At 39.9% G+C, this 20760-nt stretch overlaps 1 protein-coding gene across 1 annotated transcript in view; it reads left to right on the top strand.

Moving 5' to 3' along the window:
* SREBP (Sterol regulatory element binding protein) overlaps window positions 1-20760 on the top strand; it is a 131916-nt gene that overhangs the window by 63966 nt on the left and 47190 nt on the right. The window contains exon 11 of the mRNA XM_067143594.2: window positions 5160-5485. Coding sequence (XP_066999695.2) covers window positions 5160-5485 — 326 coding nt within the window. The remainder of the gene's footprint in view (window positions 1-5159; window positions 5486-20760) is intronic.

The following is a 20760-nucleotide window of genomic DNA, read 5'->3' as shown; positions in this document are numbered from 1 at the left end:
AAGTCATCCTCCACCTGATCCCTCCATCTTGTTTGCGATTTTGCAATTGGTCCTCTTCCAGATTCTGTCCATTCCAGAGCTCTTCTTGGTAATCTTTCTTGTCCCATTCTTTGATGTGGCCGAACCATTTCAGCCTATTTCTCTCCATAGTTTCTTTTAGGGGGTTGATCTGTAGTGTGTTTTGTATTATCTGGTATAAAACATAGTATGAAGTTGATATTCAGTAAGTACAGACTCTTTAATATATACTGCATATAGATTTTCAAGATATGTTCTTGTCTCTTACTAGTGATGGGTTGTGACTGGAATTGCGAAGAGTCGATTCCATATGCCTGGGGAATCGGGAGCCCGATTCCGGAATTGATTCCGAGGAATTACGAGTAGTAGCACCATCTAAGTTGCAGATACTACGTAAACATGTGCAGCATGAATATGCTCTTTAATACGAGTTCATTTTGGTTTATAATCAGGTCCCTCTACAAGCCACGCCTTCTCTCATTATAATGTCCTGGAGTTATATACTCTAATGCGACTGCAAATTGATCAGAAAATATGATTCTCCATTTGAAACAAATCAAATTATATGGATTGTTAACAAATCAACTTGTACAGGGATTATGTCATAATACTATTTCAACAAAATACAGTTGTACAAAAGGGACAGCCTTAACTAATGTTAAGCAATGATGAAAACATAGTAATTCTCAGTTTCTCATAATAATATTTAGCAGTAGTATGAAATGTTCTTCTTTTCCTACCACTTTTCTCACACCTGTGGGGTTGCGGATGTGAAGTGCATTGCACATGTGGATTTTGAACCGTTTTACAACCGGATGCCCTTCCTGCTGCCACCCCTATGTGGAGGGTTGTAATCACTATTGTGTGTTCCTGTGGTGGTTGGTAGTGTAGTGTAGTGTGTTGTCTGAATACGAAGAGGAAAGTGTTGGGACGAACACAACACACTCAGTATCCGGGCCAAAATAACTGATCAGAGGTTATTAAAATCCCACACTCGGCTGGGAATCGAACTCGGGACCTCTGAACCGAAGGCTCCAACGCTGACCATTCAGCCAATGGGTTGGACAGTAGCACGAAATGTTCATTGCAGATTAAATATAACGGAAGACAGGTATGCTATGAAACAAGTTTTGTACTTATTAAAAATGTGGCTTAATTCCACAGACTTTATACATTTATACTAGCGATATTTGAAAACCACATTAGAAAAATGCAGTATAAGCATAAATAACAATGTCGATTGCTACACCCAATGTCAAAATGTGTAATATAATTTCCAGACTAACAGGATACATTGTTATTTCATTCTTATGTGGCATAATTCATTCATGACAACCAATAAGACATTTCATTTAAATTAGTGTTATATCATACTACACTGTATACAAAAGAAATATCAAATACTGCACGTTTGAATTTGTCCCACTTACATACGGACGACTCGCTCTAGTGAACCATTTCCTCGCATGCGACATAGAGTATGACCTCTGAGTCGTAGGAACCGATTCTCGCGATTCCAAGCGTCATTCGCGCACATCACTATCTCTTACTAGTCAACAGTAGAAGTCTGTTATAGCGAGAATTCATAACGGCGAAAAATTTTCTCGCTCTGATAGTCGTTAAATAAGATTTTTTGTAAAAGTCAAGGAAAATCCCAAATATATTTAAAATCGATGTGAAACAGGAATCCGTTAGTTCAAAACTTGCATTTTCGCAGATTTCCATACTACGGCTTTCTCGTTAGTTATTTTTGTAATTCTGTGACAATGTGTATGTGTATGCTCAATTTCATTCAGAAAAATTGGAGTAGAATCACTCCAGTGGTTTCTATGGCAAACGTTTGTTTTTTTCTTCTTCTTCAGAGTCGTCAAACCCTAACTTAACCATATATGAGTCACGAAAACATTTCACATACCAGTGGAGTAATGATAACCTTTTCACTATAAATTTACATGGGAATAGCCCTTCCGAAATCTAATCATACACGAGAAAATACAGTGAAATCTCGTTAGTGTGTTCCTTATTACGACAATTCCTTGCTTAGCAAGTCGTAAATTCAAAATTTAGATTCACATCATATTAAATCTATATAAAATATCTTGCATGTCGCGTCGCAAATTTTCACCGCTTAGTAGATCACTTTTCCTTTTTCCTGATACGTTTCTGTTTATGCAGGCCGTTCAGAGCCTCTTCCAATCTTCTCTTTTTCCCCACATTCTATCGTTCATTACTGTCTGCCACTGTAGTCCTCTCCGATTTACGTCATCCTCCACCTGATCCCTCCATCTTTTTCGTGGTCTCCCAATTGGTCTTCTTTCAGATTTTATCCATTCCAGAGCTCTTCTTGGTAATCTTTCTTGTCCTATTCTTTTGACGTGGCCGAACCATTTCAGCCTATTTCTCTCCATACTTTCTTTTTGAGGGTATTGTTGGGTAAACCATAAACCTTATTGACATCAGGAAATGCATGTCAGGCACCGACCAGCTAGTGTATAACAAAATATTAATGTAAAGATCCATGATAGGCCTAGCAAGCCAGTGGTAGAGTATCAAGATCGCTTTCAACAATCAAACATTTTTCCTAGTCCTGTAAATGTTCTTTGTCATCTCTTGTGAAAGGAATATGATCTACAACACAGTCTAGCCCTTGCCACAGGAGGCAGGTCAGGGAAAGGTGCAATGGGAAATGTCCTTGAATTTGTGAACTTTAGAAGGTAAATTACACCTTCGGGAAGCACACCATTAGCCTCAGGAAAGTTTGCCCTTTGGTTTTCATTGATATTGCTGAATAACCCAGTAAGCCTGTTTGTGGTTATATTTCGCATTCTATTCAGAAGTTAAACAATGTTTAATTCCGAAATATAAGGCTTGAGCTGACATTTGTTTTAGAAAGAGTGTGATCTGCAATAATGTACTGATACTTTTATGGCCTCAGTGCAGATGTTTTTATATTTTGTTGACTGGTGTTTTACACACCTTTCAGTACACAGTTGTTATTTGATAAGTCCCAAAGAAAAAGTTCTTTGTACTTGTTCTCTCCTTTTCACACCTTTTAATACTCTCATCTTGCCTTTGGAAATGGTAGATAGCCTAAATCCTTCACTGTACCCATACATATGATGTAAAATGCATACGTCTGAAACATACTAAAGTGTTCAGGCCTACGTATCCCTGTTGGATAGCTTTTATTTATGTACCTGTGTAATAGTACGTTTTCTCGCGTAACACATTCTCTTTCCTTTTGCCCCGCAGAAACGTCCTAACATTTTTATTCTGAATGAACTAACCTCCGAAATCAGTCCTCTACTCTGCGCTGTATTTCAGTACATACTGTAGCATTACAATTAAATGATAGTTTATTTCAGCCTTTATTTCTAATGAGTTAACTACTGCTATTGGCCATGTTATTTACGCATTTATTACAAATTACAGTAGAACCTCGATAATTTGAAATTGGTTAATTCAAAATTCCGCTTAATTCGAAGAAGCTCTCGTTCCCGGAAACATGAGATACAGTTTTGCATGTTTTTTAAATTGTTTAATTCGAAATATGGATAATTCGTAATTCGAAGTACAATGTCGGCCCCATTATCGAAATTCAGACTTTTAATTCGAAACTGCCTTTACAGTTTAAAACAATAGTATGTTACAGATTAATTTCAACTCGAAATTTATCCGCGTCATAATAGAACGTGTGTTCCGCAATGTAGAGGGGTAGCTTTCCGCACTTACACTGACTTCGGTGGGTCTACAGTGCGCTTCATGATTGCTAAGTTGAATGAAATCGGAATTATTTTGTATTCAACCTTTTAAGGTACGCCGTAAAATCACACAACAGGCAGCGTGCAGAAAAACGGAATCCACGAACAATGGCGATGCCGACAGGTGACGAAAAACGTGGGCACGTGGCTCATATTATAAATTCGTAGGCACCGAACAATATTGTCACTGCCGATGAAACTGCATTGCTTTATTTTAATGCGAGCCCAAACTGTCTTATGGTTTTAAAGGAGAAAGTGCCAGCCGTAGAATCGTACAATGGTCCGGGATGGGGGTCATTGTAGTGCGTTACAATGCACATGGAAGCGAGAAACTTTATCCTCTCGTCATAGGAAAGTTCGATAAGTCAAATGTTTTAAGGGTGTTGGGCACTTTCCATGCCAGTACAAAGCATCTAAAAATTCAAACGGTACAGAAATCCAAAAAATAATGCATTTGCACAGGGGAACCAGCATAATTTATCCTCGTCTTTGAATTGTGTGATTTTTTTTTTTTTCTTTGCTGCGTGAGGTTATGTTTGCCAGTGAGATATCCAAGTGCATTATTTGAATACTGTAAATGCACCTTCTTGGATACATTTTGGAAATAGTTCTTTTTTCATGGTATTTGAAAGGTATAAACTGGGAATTAAGGTTAACTGCATGCAGTAACGGGCCTTAGAACATTTTGTAACGCGGCAAGTGTTGGTACTTCTGAATTGCGAATTGGCGGTTAATTCGAAATCATGTAATTTGAAGTTCGATTTTTTAGGTCCCAACGATTTCGAATTAACAAGGTTTTACTGTATTCATTTCAAATTGGGTTTGCAGAACACCAGTTGATGGGTATTAGTATTTGATTCCGACATCACCTTCGAGTTCAAATGTCAACAGGAGTGCTCACTCGTGCACATAGCGAGAAAACTATACTGAAGATGATTGATCGTATTCAATATAATTGTTGGAGTGCATAAATATTGATTATGGGCAAAAATAACTCACACTTAATCACTCATAATAACAGATGCATTAGTGATAGGGTTCTTGCTGTAACTGAAGGATAGTACTCAGTTCAATATACTGTAATACTGTAGGAATTTTCAAGGGACAGAAAAAAACTGTTGTTACAACGGAGTTCTCGCTATATGCCGTACTCCCTATACCGGACTTCTACTGTAATTGCTTTAGCGGAAAAAGTTTAATTGCCTGTAAAACTCTGTGTAAAGCTGGCTCTCTTTCAGTTACCAGGAAGTTCTTTTACTGGAAATAGACCTGTTAATTTGCACGTGTAAGAAAATCTTCCTGATAGTTTCTGTTTTTGAACCAGTTTTATTTTCATTTTATGATTGAAAACTAGAATTTTTCTCTCTATAATATTTGTAGATTTAGAAGATGAGATGGCTCACTGGTGGTCTGGTGTTGTGGGTATTGCTGCTTACTGGCTACTTGGAGAGGACAGCCAAGCAGAGCGTCTGTATCCGAGGGTGGAAATGTTACCAGAGTCTTTGGATCTGTTGAATGATCCCTTACCCAGAGCAGTGCTTGCTGCATTCAGAAGCCGCAGGGCATCCTTAGGTCTCTGCAAACCCCGAAGGCCTGGAATGACAACTAGCAGCAAGGCTATTTTAAGTCTGTGTAATACTGCTGGGCAGCTATTGGATGACAGTCTGACTTACACTAGCTGCAAACCAGAGAATGGAATGGTGCTGGTAAGATGTGAACATTTTTGTATATTTCATTGAAATGAATTCTTTTCATCTTAATTTTTTAACAACATTATTTTGTGAGGAGATGGCACATGCATGAACACCATTGAAGTGGCCTACATGACTTCCTTAGAAAGAATTAATTAAACTTGAGACCTGTCATACTCCATATTATATAATATCCAGCAGCTTTTTAATTTAAAACATGTAACAAAGATAATATTTATAAATCTCTATAGCTGCAGTTTAAGTGCAGCCAGTATCCAGTATTTGGGAGATAGTGGTTTCGAACCCCACTGTCGGCAGTCCTGAAGATGGTTTTCTGTGGTTTCCCCACTTTCACACCAGGCAAATGCTGGGACTGTACTTTCATTAAGGCCATGGCTGCTTCCTTCCCACTCCTAGCCCTTTCCTATCCCATCGTCGCCATAAGACTTATCTGTGTCTCTGCGATACAAAGCCAATTGTAAAAAAAAAAAATTATGTCGTTAAACACCATCTTTCAAAGACTCCGGTATGACACTACGTATTGTGTACAGCTGGTACTGTTCTGAACTCATTTTTCATAATAGGGGAGATTTTGTTGGCAAATAGGGATGGAAAACTTGCAAGACTTTACTGGAAACTTAACTTCTGTTGTCTTAGAGTATAAAGTAAAAGACAAAATAGCAGACAAACTGTTACACATGCCCATGGAAGGACGAGAAAGCACTTAACAGGAAGTCATACTTTTTAAATTTTATATTCACCTCCATGCAGCATCTTAAAACCCATTTCACATGAATACAAGTTACCTTTTTCTGTTTTATCGGAATACTACAGTGAAATCTTTGAAAAGTGATCATGATCAGTGTCTCAGAATTTGCAGCTGTCGATTGTTGCCTCCTGTTATTTACTCTGAGACTATATTTTGAAAAATACCTTCCAGAATTTACATGTGCACATGGATACCACACACATTTTAATGCAGCAGCTGCATAGTCTCAGTGTGCGAGCCTTAATCCCTTGAAGATCTTTGGAACATTCATATAATTTTCTTGACGAAGTTGGTTCTAGTCTACTAAGTTCTGTGAGTCTCTAAAAACTGTTGACTCCATCCTCTTCAGAAATGGGGTATTCTTTTTAAACTGGGGAACATGAACTGTAGTTCTGTAGAGCATTCTGTTTTCATATTTCTCTTAGAAGTGCACTGTAGTTGCTGCTTCTTTTTTGTGTATATATATACTAGCAAACGTACCCGTGCTTCGCTAGGGTATTCTACATTGTATATGGATATCGAAGTAAATTACTGTACATGAAGAGAATAAGAATTTTTAAATTGCATGTCTCCTGGCGTTATCAGAGAAAAAGCATAGGGAGGTCCGCAGGCATTGTTTCCAATGTAAAGTGCGATTTGCGGAGTTGTGATGATAACGACAGGTCCACTTGTCTACCGCAATTCACTATGCGTAACGTCAGTCACATTTTGATGGGTAAATTTGTTTATAATCAGGGGCACCCTTGCAAGGGGGTACCTATACCTAATGATAAAGAGAATCGGGTAAGTGTTGTGAAAAAAATGCTGATGATGATGCTTGTTGTTTAAAGGGGCCTAACATCAAAGGTCATCGGCCCCTGGAAAAAAAAATGCACACTCCCTTGCCTTCTGCTAGTCAAATCGAGAAGGGACTTATTCATTACAGTGGTACACAGGCGTTGGAGGAGGGCCCCATTCCTACTGCCAGTTAAGGTTGGTGTGGGGAGTACTGATTACAACAGCAGACGCCCTCCTGCTGACAGTCACTATCAATTTGTAAAGTATTAATTACATTGTCAGACACACCACTTCTAGATCGCTACAAACGATTTAAATGAATAAATATAGATCGACATATGGAAGTATATGCATGTTCACCTTCATTTACAGAATAGCTGCTGCTAAATGGTGCATCATATAAAAAATAGGATTGTATGAAAAGACGCCTCTGGCCTCATTTAGTGATCTAATGGCTGGCCGTATGATATTTCCTCGTATCATCTATTTAAAGGTAAAATTATTTTAGAAACGTTGAATAGGGTGAAATTTGTGTAAGGTTTTCACACAGAGAATTACTTTTCAGATACTTATGTGACAGTTTCAAACATAGAATTTGGCTCACATATGGCTACTGGGTGGGCCAATATTCGTGTAGAATTTGATGATCCCATCTTTCCTATAAGTGAATCAAACCATCAATTATACATGTACCAAGTGCAGAATTTACGTAAATCCAGAAATAGAGCCAAATTTAATGTATAAGGGATAGAGATACGACAAAAAGTCATAGGACCAAAGTTGTAAATCACTCCAAATTGAATGGAGGTTTTGCCTTCCGTTTTGTGATACGACTTACCGTTTAGCCACCAAATACCTCGAAAGGAAGGTCTGCATTATCATTAAAATTGCCTCCATATTTTGATATTTTTCTGGGGTAAAAAATACATTTTTTAAACAGCTCGTAAATTTTCCGTCTGTTACAGGCAAAAAGCTATAATTTTGCCAAATTTCTATTTTCTAACTCTACTGGGAGATTGTGCTGCCATCTTGATATGGGAAAGGGGGTTAAAAATTAGGTCTTTCAGAAAACTTTTAAGCCCATGAAAACTATAGGTTATCGTTTTGGATAAATATCACCAACTCTGTTCTAATGCAGATTTGAAACTCCCAGCGTGTCTCCCTTAGTCAATTTTGAAAATTTTAGATTTTTTAGGGATCCTGAAGTCATCAGCTTGCCTGGTACCAAGTTTTAAGATTCTAAGTTGCCTAGAATGGTCTCATTAACTCACGTCTGTTTTCATTTTTATGCCTTAATATATATAGATCACGTCAAACTGACTACAATTATTATTATTATTATTATTATTACAACTTCCCCCATGCGGAGGCTGCCACAAGGACAAAGTATGTCGACTACACAGTATTTTGTCTTCTAAGTTACTGTTGACTTTGCTAGTGTGCCAGGTAGAAGATTCTCCAAAAGGCTCAGGAATAGATTTGCAATACGGTTCGTCAGATGTTATATAGATGATTGCGGAGTATGGTCACTGAACCTCGTATTGCGGCGATAGCGATGTCGTGGAGTCGTGTCCGGCTGAGACCGAGAGAATCCCATAGCTGTACAAGAAATTTAGGGATTGTGCCTCGAGCTCCGATCATGAGTCCATGGACGGAAATATTGTCTAGGTGATATTTATCTTTATAGTAGTTTACAGTTGGCTGGTAAATTGACTTCTTTTCGGCGTCCACCTCTTCGGCCTGGCCAACGTGCGACTCGAAGCGTATTGTGGGATCTAAGATTAGTCCTTGCTTGCTAGCTGGTTGAAAGGCTATCATGTCAATACGTCTGTTACTCCCGTCGGTAGCTAGGCCAGAGACCTCTTCCTGCACCGTGAAACCGTGATCCCTCAGCGAGGTCGCAATCATGTGTCGTATTGTATGATGGCGGGAATTTCTCAATACCTCCCCGTGAGGGCAGGCTCCCAGGACATGGGCAAGGGTTTCGTGCTCTCTGTGGCAACGCCGACAGAGGGTGTTGTCCTGGGACCTTCCTGGCACGGAGCGAACGGCGCACACGTTCGCTGTCATCTTGATGGCCTCTCTCCATTCCGCACAGGATAAGCCTCGGTGATCTCTTATCCATTTGTTCGCTGGCGTGTATTCCTGGAAGAGTCCGACGCCCTTTCCTTTGTGCGGCAACTTCGTCCATGACTGAACTTCTCTGTCTCGTAGTGTCTGCCGGACCTTCCTTACGTTGGGAAGATGGCTATTTTTGGACATAACTCGATCATTCATTTCTATGCCTAGATCTTGCAAACAAATTGTACGCTCTTGTTCCAAGTTTCTAGTTGCATTAATGTAGCCGTTATTTGCAAGCGATAATTTATTACAGATGTTAATATGCTGTAGTTTGGCTTCCCAAGTCGCGCGAAACAAACCGAGGCCTTTATACTTCCTTTCGGAGTATACCATGTGATCCGGAACGTCTGCTGGCAGTTGTAATAATTCTTTAGTTCCGCTCTTTAATATTTTATCCGCATCTGATAGAAAAGATTGAGGTATCTTGTTTAGGGGAGTAACTTGGAGTGGATAAATAAGAGAAGGTGATATTAATATGGATTATATTTCACCCGCTTCCGTAGTGGTTCTAGGAACGTCTTACTCCCACAGTTGCTTTCCAGTTAGTAAGTCATACTTGAAAGTCATTCTGGAACATACACACATCCACTATCTCGGTCATTCTTGACAATTTATATTTTCACCCTTTTTCACCTCCTATGCCAAGGAGGGCTGAAGTTGGACTTTAACACATTGCGGACCGGGTGCCGTTCGCCCCATGCACAGCCCTGTTCCCGGCCACTTTCTAACTACCTCTAAGCTGGAGTGCATGCATACAAATAAACTGTCAGAACTTCAATAGCTTTTGAAGGACTATTGTGTATTTTTCTATTGGCTTTCCTGAATAGTTGTTGAAATGCAGGGTATTTCTTGAAATCTATTTCGGCTCATAGTTTTCGGAAATATTGGTCTTTTTATTAGGGGATCGGTTGGCTAGTAATCTTTCAGACATGATTTCTTCACCTGCCGTATCAATATACACAGAGGATTAATTTTTTAATTTCCCTGCTAGTGACATCAGTCCACTTCAGTGTTTTAGGGGATAAGTTATGAGAATGTAATTTCTGCTCATAGTGTAAGTTTGTCTTTTCAGCTACATACTGAAAAAATTCCTCACCAAACATAAGTCCTGCTACTTGTCCTATGTTTCCAGATTCATTAGGCCATACCTTTATACCAGGAGCACCTTCAAAATTCTCTAACCTAGGTTCACTGTTGTCCATAACCCAGTCGTCAGAAAACACTGCATTATTTACAATATTTAGAATATTTACACCCGTAACACAAATATACGACTCTTTCTGCGCTACTTGAGTTCCACACCTTGCCTCGTCATCACTTGAAACATTTCCGTTAGAAGATATTTCATCGTCGAACTCTAAATACTCAGCATCACTTAATATTCGGAGCCTGTATCAGCACATAATTCGCGAATAATTTCATCTTTGTGTAAACACGTGCGATCGCTAGGCGCTGCCATCTTGCATGGCTCTTCGAACTTTGTAAACATGTTGTCAAGAAATGCAAAGAAAATCTACGATATGAAGAATACTCGAAAATAAATGCGACTATCGATTGTGTAGAACCATACGCAACAGAGTTCTATCATCCTTGACCTTCAAATAGTTCCCGTATATCTCAAAAGATAGCACTAAAGTTCAGTCTGCTGGGTCTGCTGCTAACACGAGATAACTCGGGACCGGTCCGCAACGCTCGGCTAGGCAAACACGAGTTTTCTCGGGACCGGTCCGCAATGTGTTAAAAATACGGAATGTTACTATTCATCTCAGCAATCTGGAAAACTATGGATTCGGCAGGATATTTGATTATTATATCATCTTACTCCCCCTCCCTAAAGGGGGCTAAACTTTGAGTTTTAAAAAATCGTGAGTTTTACTATTCATCGCAGCGACCCCGACAACTATGGGTTCAACACTATTTTAGATTATTTTTATATATCACTCTCCCATTGCCCCCACCACAAAGGGGGCTGAACATAAAAAAAATCCGGAGTGTCATTATTCATCTCAGCGACCCCGAAAAGAATGGATTTGACACTGCTTTCGATGATTTTTATATCTCAGCCCCACCCCCTCTTTCTGCCCCTAAGGGTTCCTGGGGTGTCGACTCCTGATACTAAAAATTCGAAGTGTACAATTCACCTCGGCGTCCCCGAAAGCTATCTAATTGACACTATTTTCGATTAATTTTATATATCACTCCTCCATTGCCCCCCATCACGAAGAGAGCTAACTAGGGCATTAATAAATTCTGGAGTGTTGCTATTCATTTCAGCGAGCCCGAAGAGCATAGATTCGACACTACTTTCGATGATATTTTTATATCACCCTCCTCGCCCCACCCCGCCCCTAAGCGTTCTTGGGGTGTCCTATCCCCAAGTGGTTTATCTCCTCATACTAAAAATCCGAAATGTACGATTCACCTCGGTGACCCCGAAAACTATGTATTCACTATTTTCGATTCATTTTATATCACTCCCCCCTCTCTCCTCCCCTCCCCCCCAAAGTAGGGTGAACTTGGATTTATTAAATATCCGGAGTTTCACTATTCATCTCAGCGACCCTGACAAATATTGCTTTCATTCTTTCACTGTGTGCCTGTTTCTTTTCTTCTGACCACTTAGTCCCCGATCTTTTAGGGACTTCATTCTCTGGCTTTACTACCCAACTATTTATCTTGTTACGGTAAATGTTTCTGTCCAGTATTTCTGATGGTTCTATCTGGGCCTTTTCCAGATCATTTTTAACATCTTGTGTCAATGGTATGTTCTTCAGTTTTTCAGTATATGTTAAAATCTTGTGGGTTAGCATTGAAGACGACAGTCTGTGAACGTGTCCATAGAATTTCAGTCTTCGTTTCCTAACGTCTGCGGCGAGGTTGGACAGTCTTTCCGTAGCTTTGCGTGATTTGAGCCTATACCCTTCTTCTTTCTTCTCTGGGCCCAGAATTTTCCTCAAGATCTTCATTTCCTCCTTCAAGATGTTTTCCAGATCACCTTTATTATTAAGTACCAAGATTTCACTGGCATACAGCACTTCAGGTTTAATCACCGTATTATAATGTTTGATTTTTGTGTGTATGGACATGCATTTCTTTTTGTAGATGTTATGGGTTCTCCAATATGCTCTTTTGAGTTTTTGTAATCAAACTTTCTGTGCTTCCTTTTCCAACCCTGTTGGTTCTAGGATCTCACCGAGATATTTAAAGTATGGAACTCGTTTGATCTGCCCATATTTTGTTTGTAATTCCTGAATGTCGAATTTAGTGCAAATAAACTTGGTCTTCTCGAATGAGATTTGTAGTCCAGTTTTCTCAGTGCATTTCTTGAGAACTTCAATCTGTTTGATCGCTGATTTCGATTATTTTTATATATCACTCTCCCATCGCCCCCCCCCACCTCCACGAAGGGGGCTGACTTTAACCTTTTCGCTGCTAATATTGTGAGCGACTATCCGAACCCTCGGTGCTGAATTATTTTTAAAAAATAAAGTGCCTCAAAATACATGAAAAATATGAAAATTGTGCAAGATATTTCACATGAACTGGCATATAATTCCAGAACAGCTTTCATTTTTAATTTTTTCACAAAAATTAACAGAAAAAATCAGGGTTGTCCATGTGAACCAAAATACACTTTCCTATAAAAAATTCTATATTCCATTTGCACAAGTGCTAAATTCTCACCAAATTAGACAACGCTCTTTCAACAGTTACGAATGTGAGACAATTTAGCTAATTTTCAAATCAGGGTTGTCCATAATAGTCAAACTACTCCCTGGTCATCGCCTTGAATAGATCGGTTATGACTAATTATTTCATAATAAAAAGCAATCAAGGAACATTTCACTGTTACAGTAATGTAACAAAAATTAAATTAAAGTCAGGGTTGGCCAAAATAGGAAATGTAGTGAAAACACCAAGTTCTAAAATATCAACTCACCTAATTTACACCAAATTGTTTCATAATTTACAACGGACACTCCAATGTGCCCGTCTTCAAAACTTCATTAAAGTGTGGTATATTTCGAAGCAGGGGTGAACACAGAGGGCCACGTCACATTTGATGCACATGTACCGGGTTTCTCGCCTCTTCTTTTCGCCAGTTGTTGTGTTGGAGCAGACATGGCAGCATCTTGTAGGAAATTTCTTCTTTGGAGTAGGCTGTACAGGGGATGGGAAATGTGTCTCCGTTAGTCTGAGTGGTTGGTCACCAGATGTAGGACGTCCTCTTTTACTGGTTTGTCTATACACATGGTACTTCTGGATGAGTTCTCTTATGAGTTGTAGCTGGAAATCTGCTAGTGATATGTTCTGTCCAGTTTTGACATTGAAGAGGGCATGAGAATTTAGAACAGTGATGTCCAGCTGGTGGAAAAAGAACTTTCGGTAGCATTTCATTGACTTCCGCACACACTCTATAGAACTGATCATCATGTCTGACCGGTCAACAGGACCCATATACTTATTATAGTCAACAACACAATGAGGTTTCTCTTCAGGCAGTCTTGTCTGTCTGTCCGTCTTCCCTGTATGTATCATTTTGTCTGTATGTCGCGTGGTCAGCATACAAACGTCCCTACGATCGAACCACCTGATGGCAATCATGTTCTCTGTCGCTTTTGATTCAGTTTGTCCTTTCTTCAATTTTGTAGTACATTTCGGCACACCCCTCCTGTTTCTCCTGACGGTACCACATGTGTTGGTTTGGTTTTTGTGTAGGTGATCGTACAGTTGTGGACTTGAATACCAGTTATCTATCCACAATGTATGTCCTTTCTGCAAGTACCTTTCAATTAGTGTCAAGACAACTGCACCTGATACCCCAAATTCACGTTCAGGAATTATTTCTGTAGTTGACCCTGTGTAAACAATAAAATCCAGCACGTAACCGGTCTCACAATCGCAGATAACAAATGTCTTTATGACAAAATCTGTCTCTCTTAGATGGGATAAACTGAATGAATGAATGAAAGCCTGCCTTTGAAAAGCGTCAAACTTTCATCAATGCAAATGTTTTCAAACGGGGTGAACGTTTCTCTGAATTTGTTTCTGAGATGGTCAATTACAGGCTTTATTTTATATAGCCGGTCACCTTTAGGCTGGCTGTTGTTGTCATTGAAATGTAACAACCTCAATAATAAGAGATACCTGTCTCTAGATATGAAATCCAAGAACTGCGGTGTCATTATTAAAGGATCAGTAGACCAGTATTCAAGAATTGTAAGTTTCTTCATTCTTGCCATAAGCATTGTCACGGCGAAAAAGACGTACAGTTCTTCAGGTGTAGTTTCCCTCCATTTCTGTAGCTGTGAACTTGGAGACGGTGGCATTGTTTGCGTAACAAATACAAAGTACTTGTTTGTTTCAACTGCTATATGCTCCATAATTTCTCGTGAAAAGAAGCACTGAAATACATCTAAAACCGCTGGTTCATCATGAATCACACCGAATGGTATACCCGATGAACTGCCATCAAAAGTGTGTATTACAGGACTAAACATATTACCCATGCGCCATTGAAATAAATCAGGTTCGGAACGAATTCTTTTCCTGGTCTGTGGAGCTGGTACTTGAGGCTCAGCACTATCACTGTCATCACTGTCACTAGAACTGTAATCACTACCCAAATCACTGATATCTGAGTACTCATCTTCCGATTCAAGGGTATTTACAGCTTCTATAAGTTCGAACTCGGAAAGAACGCGCCGTCCGCTACTTGAAGCCATTTTTACAAACCCTGGATACAGGTGCTTTGCGGGACTGCCAACCTAGGTTGCGCGCTGAGCTGAGGGCATTATTTCAGATATTTGACCGTAGATAGCGTTAAAATGCAGTCTCAGTTTTGACTTATGGCCCATTATACCGCTAAAAGATGTAGCTTGCTGCCTGTCAAGTTTGAAAAACAAAGTAAACTCCAAAGGTATATATTTCCTGTTCAGAACTTTAGCTGTAGTTACCCGCGAGATATCTCGGGCGCAGCAAGGACGTGACGCATTACCACGCCCGAGATATCTCGGGCGTAGCAGTGTAAAGGTTAAAAAATTCAGGAGTGTCACTATTCATCTCAGCGACCACGAAAAGTATGGATTCAACACTACTTTCGATGATTTTTATATCTCAGGCCCCTCGCCCCCATGCCCCTAACTGTTCCTTGGGTGTATTACCCCCACGTGGTTTGTCTCCTGATACTAAAAATCCGGAGTGTCGCTATTCATCTCAGCGACCCCGAAAACTATGGATTCGACACTATTTTCGATTTTTTTTATTTATATCTCAATCCCCCTCTCCCCCCAACACAAAGGGGGATGAACTTGAACTTATAAAATATCCGGAGTCTCACTATTCATCTCAGCGATCCCGACAACTATGGATTCAACACTCTTTTAGATTATTTTATATATCACTCTCCCATTGCCCCCACCACGAAGGGGGCTGAACTTGGACATAAAAAATTCCGGAGTGTCACTATTCATTTCAGCGAGCCCGAAAAGTATAGATTCGACACTACTTTCGATGATTTGAATCTCTCACCGCCTTACCCTCCTGCCCTAACAGTTCCTGGGCTGTCTTACCCCTGATACTAAAAATCCGGAGTGTACAATTCACCTCGGCGACCCCGGAAACTATGTATTCGATACAATTTTTGTTTAATTTTTTATATCACTCTCCCCTCGCCCCCCACCCAAAAGGGAGCTGAACCTTGACTTTTAAAAAATTGGGATTGTCATTATTAATCTCAGCAACCCCGTAAACTGTGGAGTCGACACATTTTTCGATTATTTTTATACGTTGCCTTCACCCCTAAGGGAGCTACGGATGGCTTACCCCCACAGTGCTAGTCTCCAGATAGTAGTCATAAGTGTACAAAGTTTGGTTGAAATTGCTCCAGTGGTTTAGGAGGAGATGTGTCATTTACACACATACATCCATTTTTATATACATATTTTTTTTTTGCTAGTGGCTTTATGTCGTACCGACACAGATATGTCTTATGGTGACGATGGTATAGGAAAGGCCTAGGAGTTGGAAGGAAGTGGCCGTGGCCTTAATTAAGGTCCAGTCCTAGCATTTGCCTGGTGTGAAAATGGGAAACCACTGAAAACCATCTTCAGTGCTGCCAACTGTGGGATTCATACCCACTATCTCCCAGATGCAAGCTCACAGCTGCGCGCCTCTAAATGCACGCCAACTCGCCCGGTCTTTTTCGAGAATTAAAAAGGCATTCTTTGTCTTTACTTTAGACATGTTCAATTTGTCCAGCTCGTTTTCAAACGTGCAGCTGATAAGGTTGACTTTGAGCCCAGCTGATACACCCGTGCTTCGCTACGGGATTCTCAGAAAGACTGAATTTGTAGTTTTTCTAACTGAAGTCAACGTAGGTCATTACAAAAACGTTGGTAGGAATGTAGCAATTAAAAGCAACATTATCATATAAAATACTCAATCAAATGAAAAACCACACATTTTCTCACTTTTAACAAACAGTACTACAGTGCCGATATAACAGTCCAAAGTTCCAGAGCTGGAATGATCAGGCCGCAGACTGCCGTGAACACTCCTCCGCCTTTATTCCATTATCGTTCCAATCAGTGCTTCAGGGATTGAATAGCTCGAATGCTATGATGAACCAGTGTGTTACGTACCAGTAGTATCAGAAAATTTATGAACCAGAGGAATGGCATACTAAAGGAGAAAGTTATATGCCTCCCCATCTACTTCCCGCCAGTATTCATGCATTAATGGTTATGAATTTCATGTTTTTGGTCCGTATTGAACTGAGAATAATATATAAGTAATAATAATAACAACGTAAACGTTTCCACCTTTTCAATACTAAAATATATTCACAAAATTATAAATTACACGGTACTAGTTTCGACCCATCTAGGGGTCATCATCAGCCGTATTGGAGCAAAGATCACTGATACACCCGTGCTTCGCTACGGGATTCTCAGAAAGACTGAATTTGTAGTTTTTCTAACTGAAGTTAGATCACTTTGCTCCAATACGGCTGATGATGACCCCTAGATGGGTCGAAACTAGTACCGTGTAATTTATAATTTTGTGAATATATTTTAGTATTGAAAAGGTGGAAACGTTTACGTTGTTATTATTATTACTTATATAGTATTCATGCAGGCTGTTACACTTGGTACGATGGGCGAGTTGGCCGTGTGGTTAGGGCGACCATCTGGGAGATAGTGGATTCGAACCCCAATGTTGTCAGCCCTGAAGATGGTAGTCCATGGTTTTCCATTTTCACACCAGGCAAATGCTGGAGCTGTACCTTAATTAAGGCCAAAGCCGCTTCCTTCACACTCCTAGCCCTTTCCTATCCTATCGTTGTCATAAGACCTATCTGTGTCGGTGCGACGTAAAGCAAATTAAAAAAAAATACACTAAAACCTCGTTAATTTGAAGTCATCTGGACTCAAAAATCGGACTTTGAATTACGTGATTTCGAATTAACCTCCAGTTTGTAATTCAGAAGTGCCAACCCTTGCCACGTTACAAAATATTCTAAGGCCCGTTACTGCATGCAGTTAACCTTGATTCACAGTTTAAACCTTACAAATGCCATGGAAAAAATCTACAGTATTTTCAAAATGCATCCAAGAAGGTGCATTTAGAGTATTCAAGTAAAGCACTTGGATAACTCATTGACAAACATAACCTCTTGCAACAAAAGAAAGAAAAAAGAAAGTATGATTCAAAGATGAGGAGAAATCTATGCTGGCTCCCAGGTGCAAGTGCTTTATTCATTGGATTACTGTACTGTATGCATTTTAGATGCCCTGTACTTGCACAGAAAGTACCCGATGCCCTTAAAAAAATTTGTGGCTAATCAAACTTTCCTCTGATGAGGGGGAGAAAGTTTCTCGCTTCCTTCTGCATGACAACACAATAGTAACTCTATACCTGTACGATTTCCCGCCATGGCACTTCTCTCTTACTTCAGAAATGTAAACACTGGCTGCAACACAAAGTATTCTAAGACCTATTAATGCATGCAATCACCCTGATTCACAGTTTAAACCTTTCAAATGCCATGGAAAAAAACTATTTCCGAAATGTATCCAACAAGGTGCATTTACGATGTTCAAATAATGCCCTTGGACAAATCAATGACAAATATAACCTCATGCAATAAAAGAAAAAAATATCGCGATTCAAAGACGAGGATAAATTATGCTGGTTCCCTTGAGCAAATGCATTATTTTTTGGATTACTCTACCATTTGAATTTTTAGAAGCCTTATACTTGCACGGAAAGTGCCCGGATGTCCTTAAAACATTGTGGCTTATCGAACTTTCCAATGACGAGGGGAGGAATTCTCTCGCATCTGTGTGCATTGCAGCACAGTAAAATGACCCCCCAATCCTTGTACGATTTCCCGGCCGGCACTTTCTCCTTTACGACCATCAGATCGTTCGGGCTCAGCATTAAAAGAAAGCAATGCAGTTTCATCGACAATGGCAATATTGTTCGGTGCCTACGAATTGATTATATGAGCCATGCTTTTTTGTCAACTGTCGGCATCGCCAGTGTTACATGTTATAATTCTCATATTTTGGTCCGTATTGAATTGTACAATAAAGTCTAATTTCTTTGACTTCATCGCCCATGTTCATGGATTCTATTTCCCTGCACACTGCCTGCTGCGTGATATTACGTTGTTCCTTAAAACGTTGAATACAAAGAATTCCGACTTCACTCGAACTTCGCAATTATGAAGCACACTAGACACACCGAAGTGTGTGAAATTGCAGAAAGCTTCCCCTCCACGTTCCGGAAGACGTATTCTATCATGACGTGGATAAATTTTGAATTTAAATTACTCTGTAACATACTAAAAATGAAAATCTACAACCTGTTTTCCAGTCATTGACCGGGTCAGGAATGTGATGAATGAAACATGTGGGCTGTTATTACAATGGGGTCGCCACTCCCAAAGTGATTTATTAATGAGTGATAAATGCTATGAAATGAGTGATAAATGCTATGAAATGATAATGGAGAGTGTTGCTGGAATGAAAGATGACAGGGAAAACCGGAGTACCTGGAGAAAAACCTGTCGCGCCTCCGCTTTGCCCAGCACAAATCTCGCATGGAGTGACCGGGATTTGAACTACGGTATCAGCGGTGGGAGGCCGACGCGCTGCCGTCTGAGGCACGGCAGCTCATTCTGTAACATACTACAGTGGAACCTCGATTATCCGTTCCCGGAAAGTACGTTTTCCCGGAATATGCGTTCAAATTACGTGGTCCCGAGAGCATCATAATTAAATCACGTTGTAAAAGTCCCGCATTATCCGTTCCTCGAAGAAACGATTTCCCGGATCAACCGTCCAGAAATTCCAGTCCCATCAACGCTAAATCCTCGATCAATCGTTTTTTAATAAACTGTATCTCACGAAAGGACGGCTATGGCATATTTATGGATCTTGGCGATCGGCGGTGAACTTGCATAAGGGACCATCTTAGCATCGCATTCGGGTGGTATTGTTGAGAGAATCTCGGAAAATCATAGGGCAGAGAGTGGCCACAGCAATTGCTAGAAGACACGGCGTATTTCTACAGCTCTGCGTGAAGACGGAACGAGTTTCGTCAAATGTTCGCACTTATAAAACGTCCATATTATGTCCAGGGTTAGATGTTTTCTTATTTACATTTTTTCGATCGTACTGCCGAAGGGGTTTTCGGCACTTTGCTCAGGGCACTGCAGACCTAAGTGGGCTTTCAGGCAGGAATCGAAACTGCTCCTTAACACAAATTCAGTATTTTTTATATTATCGTACATGATTATGTTAGCGAGACGAAAACAGATGTTGCACCTTACATTTAAAAAAAAGAAAACCATGGGAGGTCTTGGGATTGCCTATTACTGTTACTAATGTAAGACTGGGAATTTTACGTTTTCGTGTTAAAATACCAAAAACCGCAGTCGTTTTACTTGCGCACGTTACATTTTAAATGATTGGTATCATTTCAAACTCGTACTGACATGTGCAGCGAGCGCACTTTCCAGATGACCTCAAGGTCACGAATAACCGTAATTTCTGAAGTTTTGATATTTCTTTTATCTTTCTAATTTGATTGGATTTGTGACGCGCAGAATTGAATATAATGTATTCGAGAACTTTTAAGAATCGATACTTACATTCGAAACCATGTTTTCGAGTTCAACATAACCTTTAAAAGTCGATGTAGGCCTAATTTGCGCGGTACGAGATTTCCAGAAACTGACTACGAACAGTATACCGGAGACCAAATTACAATGAAAGATTAAGAAATGAACGGATTTCGCCATCATTTTGGGTGCTTTTGTATCTAATATGCTTTATTTTATTAGATGAGAGAATTAAAAGCTACCGTACTTGTGGTCGATTGTCGTTTGGCTGGGCGTTGTTAGATTTTTCGAAGAGTTTGGCTAGCTTAATCAAAGTTGCTGAACTGAAAGAAGTTTTCACGGGAAACTAACGAAGATTCCCCTGCAAAATTGAATATAAAGTATCGAGATTTTGAACTCGCGTACCGGTAATTAATGCGGTTCGCGGTCTAACATGCCCGGCTCTCATCCAGAGGGCCCGGGTTCGATTGCGACCAGGTCAGGCAATTTTAC

This window comes from Anabrus simplex, chromosome 3 (assembly GCF_040414725.1).
Source record: "Anabrus simplex isolate iqAnaSimp1 chromosome 3, ASM4041472v1, whole genome shotgun sequence".
NCBI lineage: Eukaryota > Metazoa > Arthropoda > Insecta > Orthoptera > Tettigoniidae > Anabrus > Anabrus simplex.
This window is presented reverse-complemented; position numbering and strand designations above follow the sequence as displayed.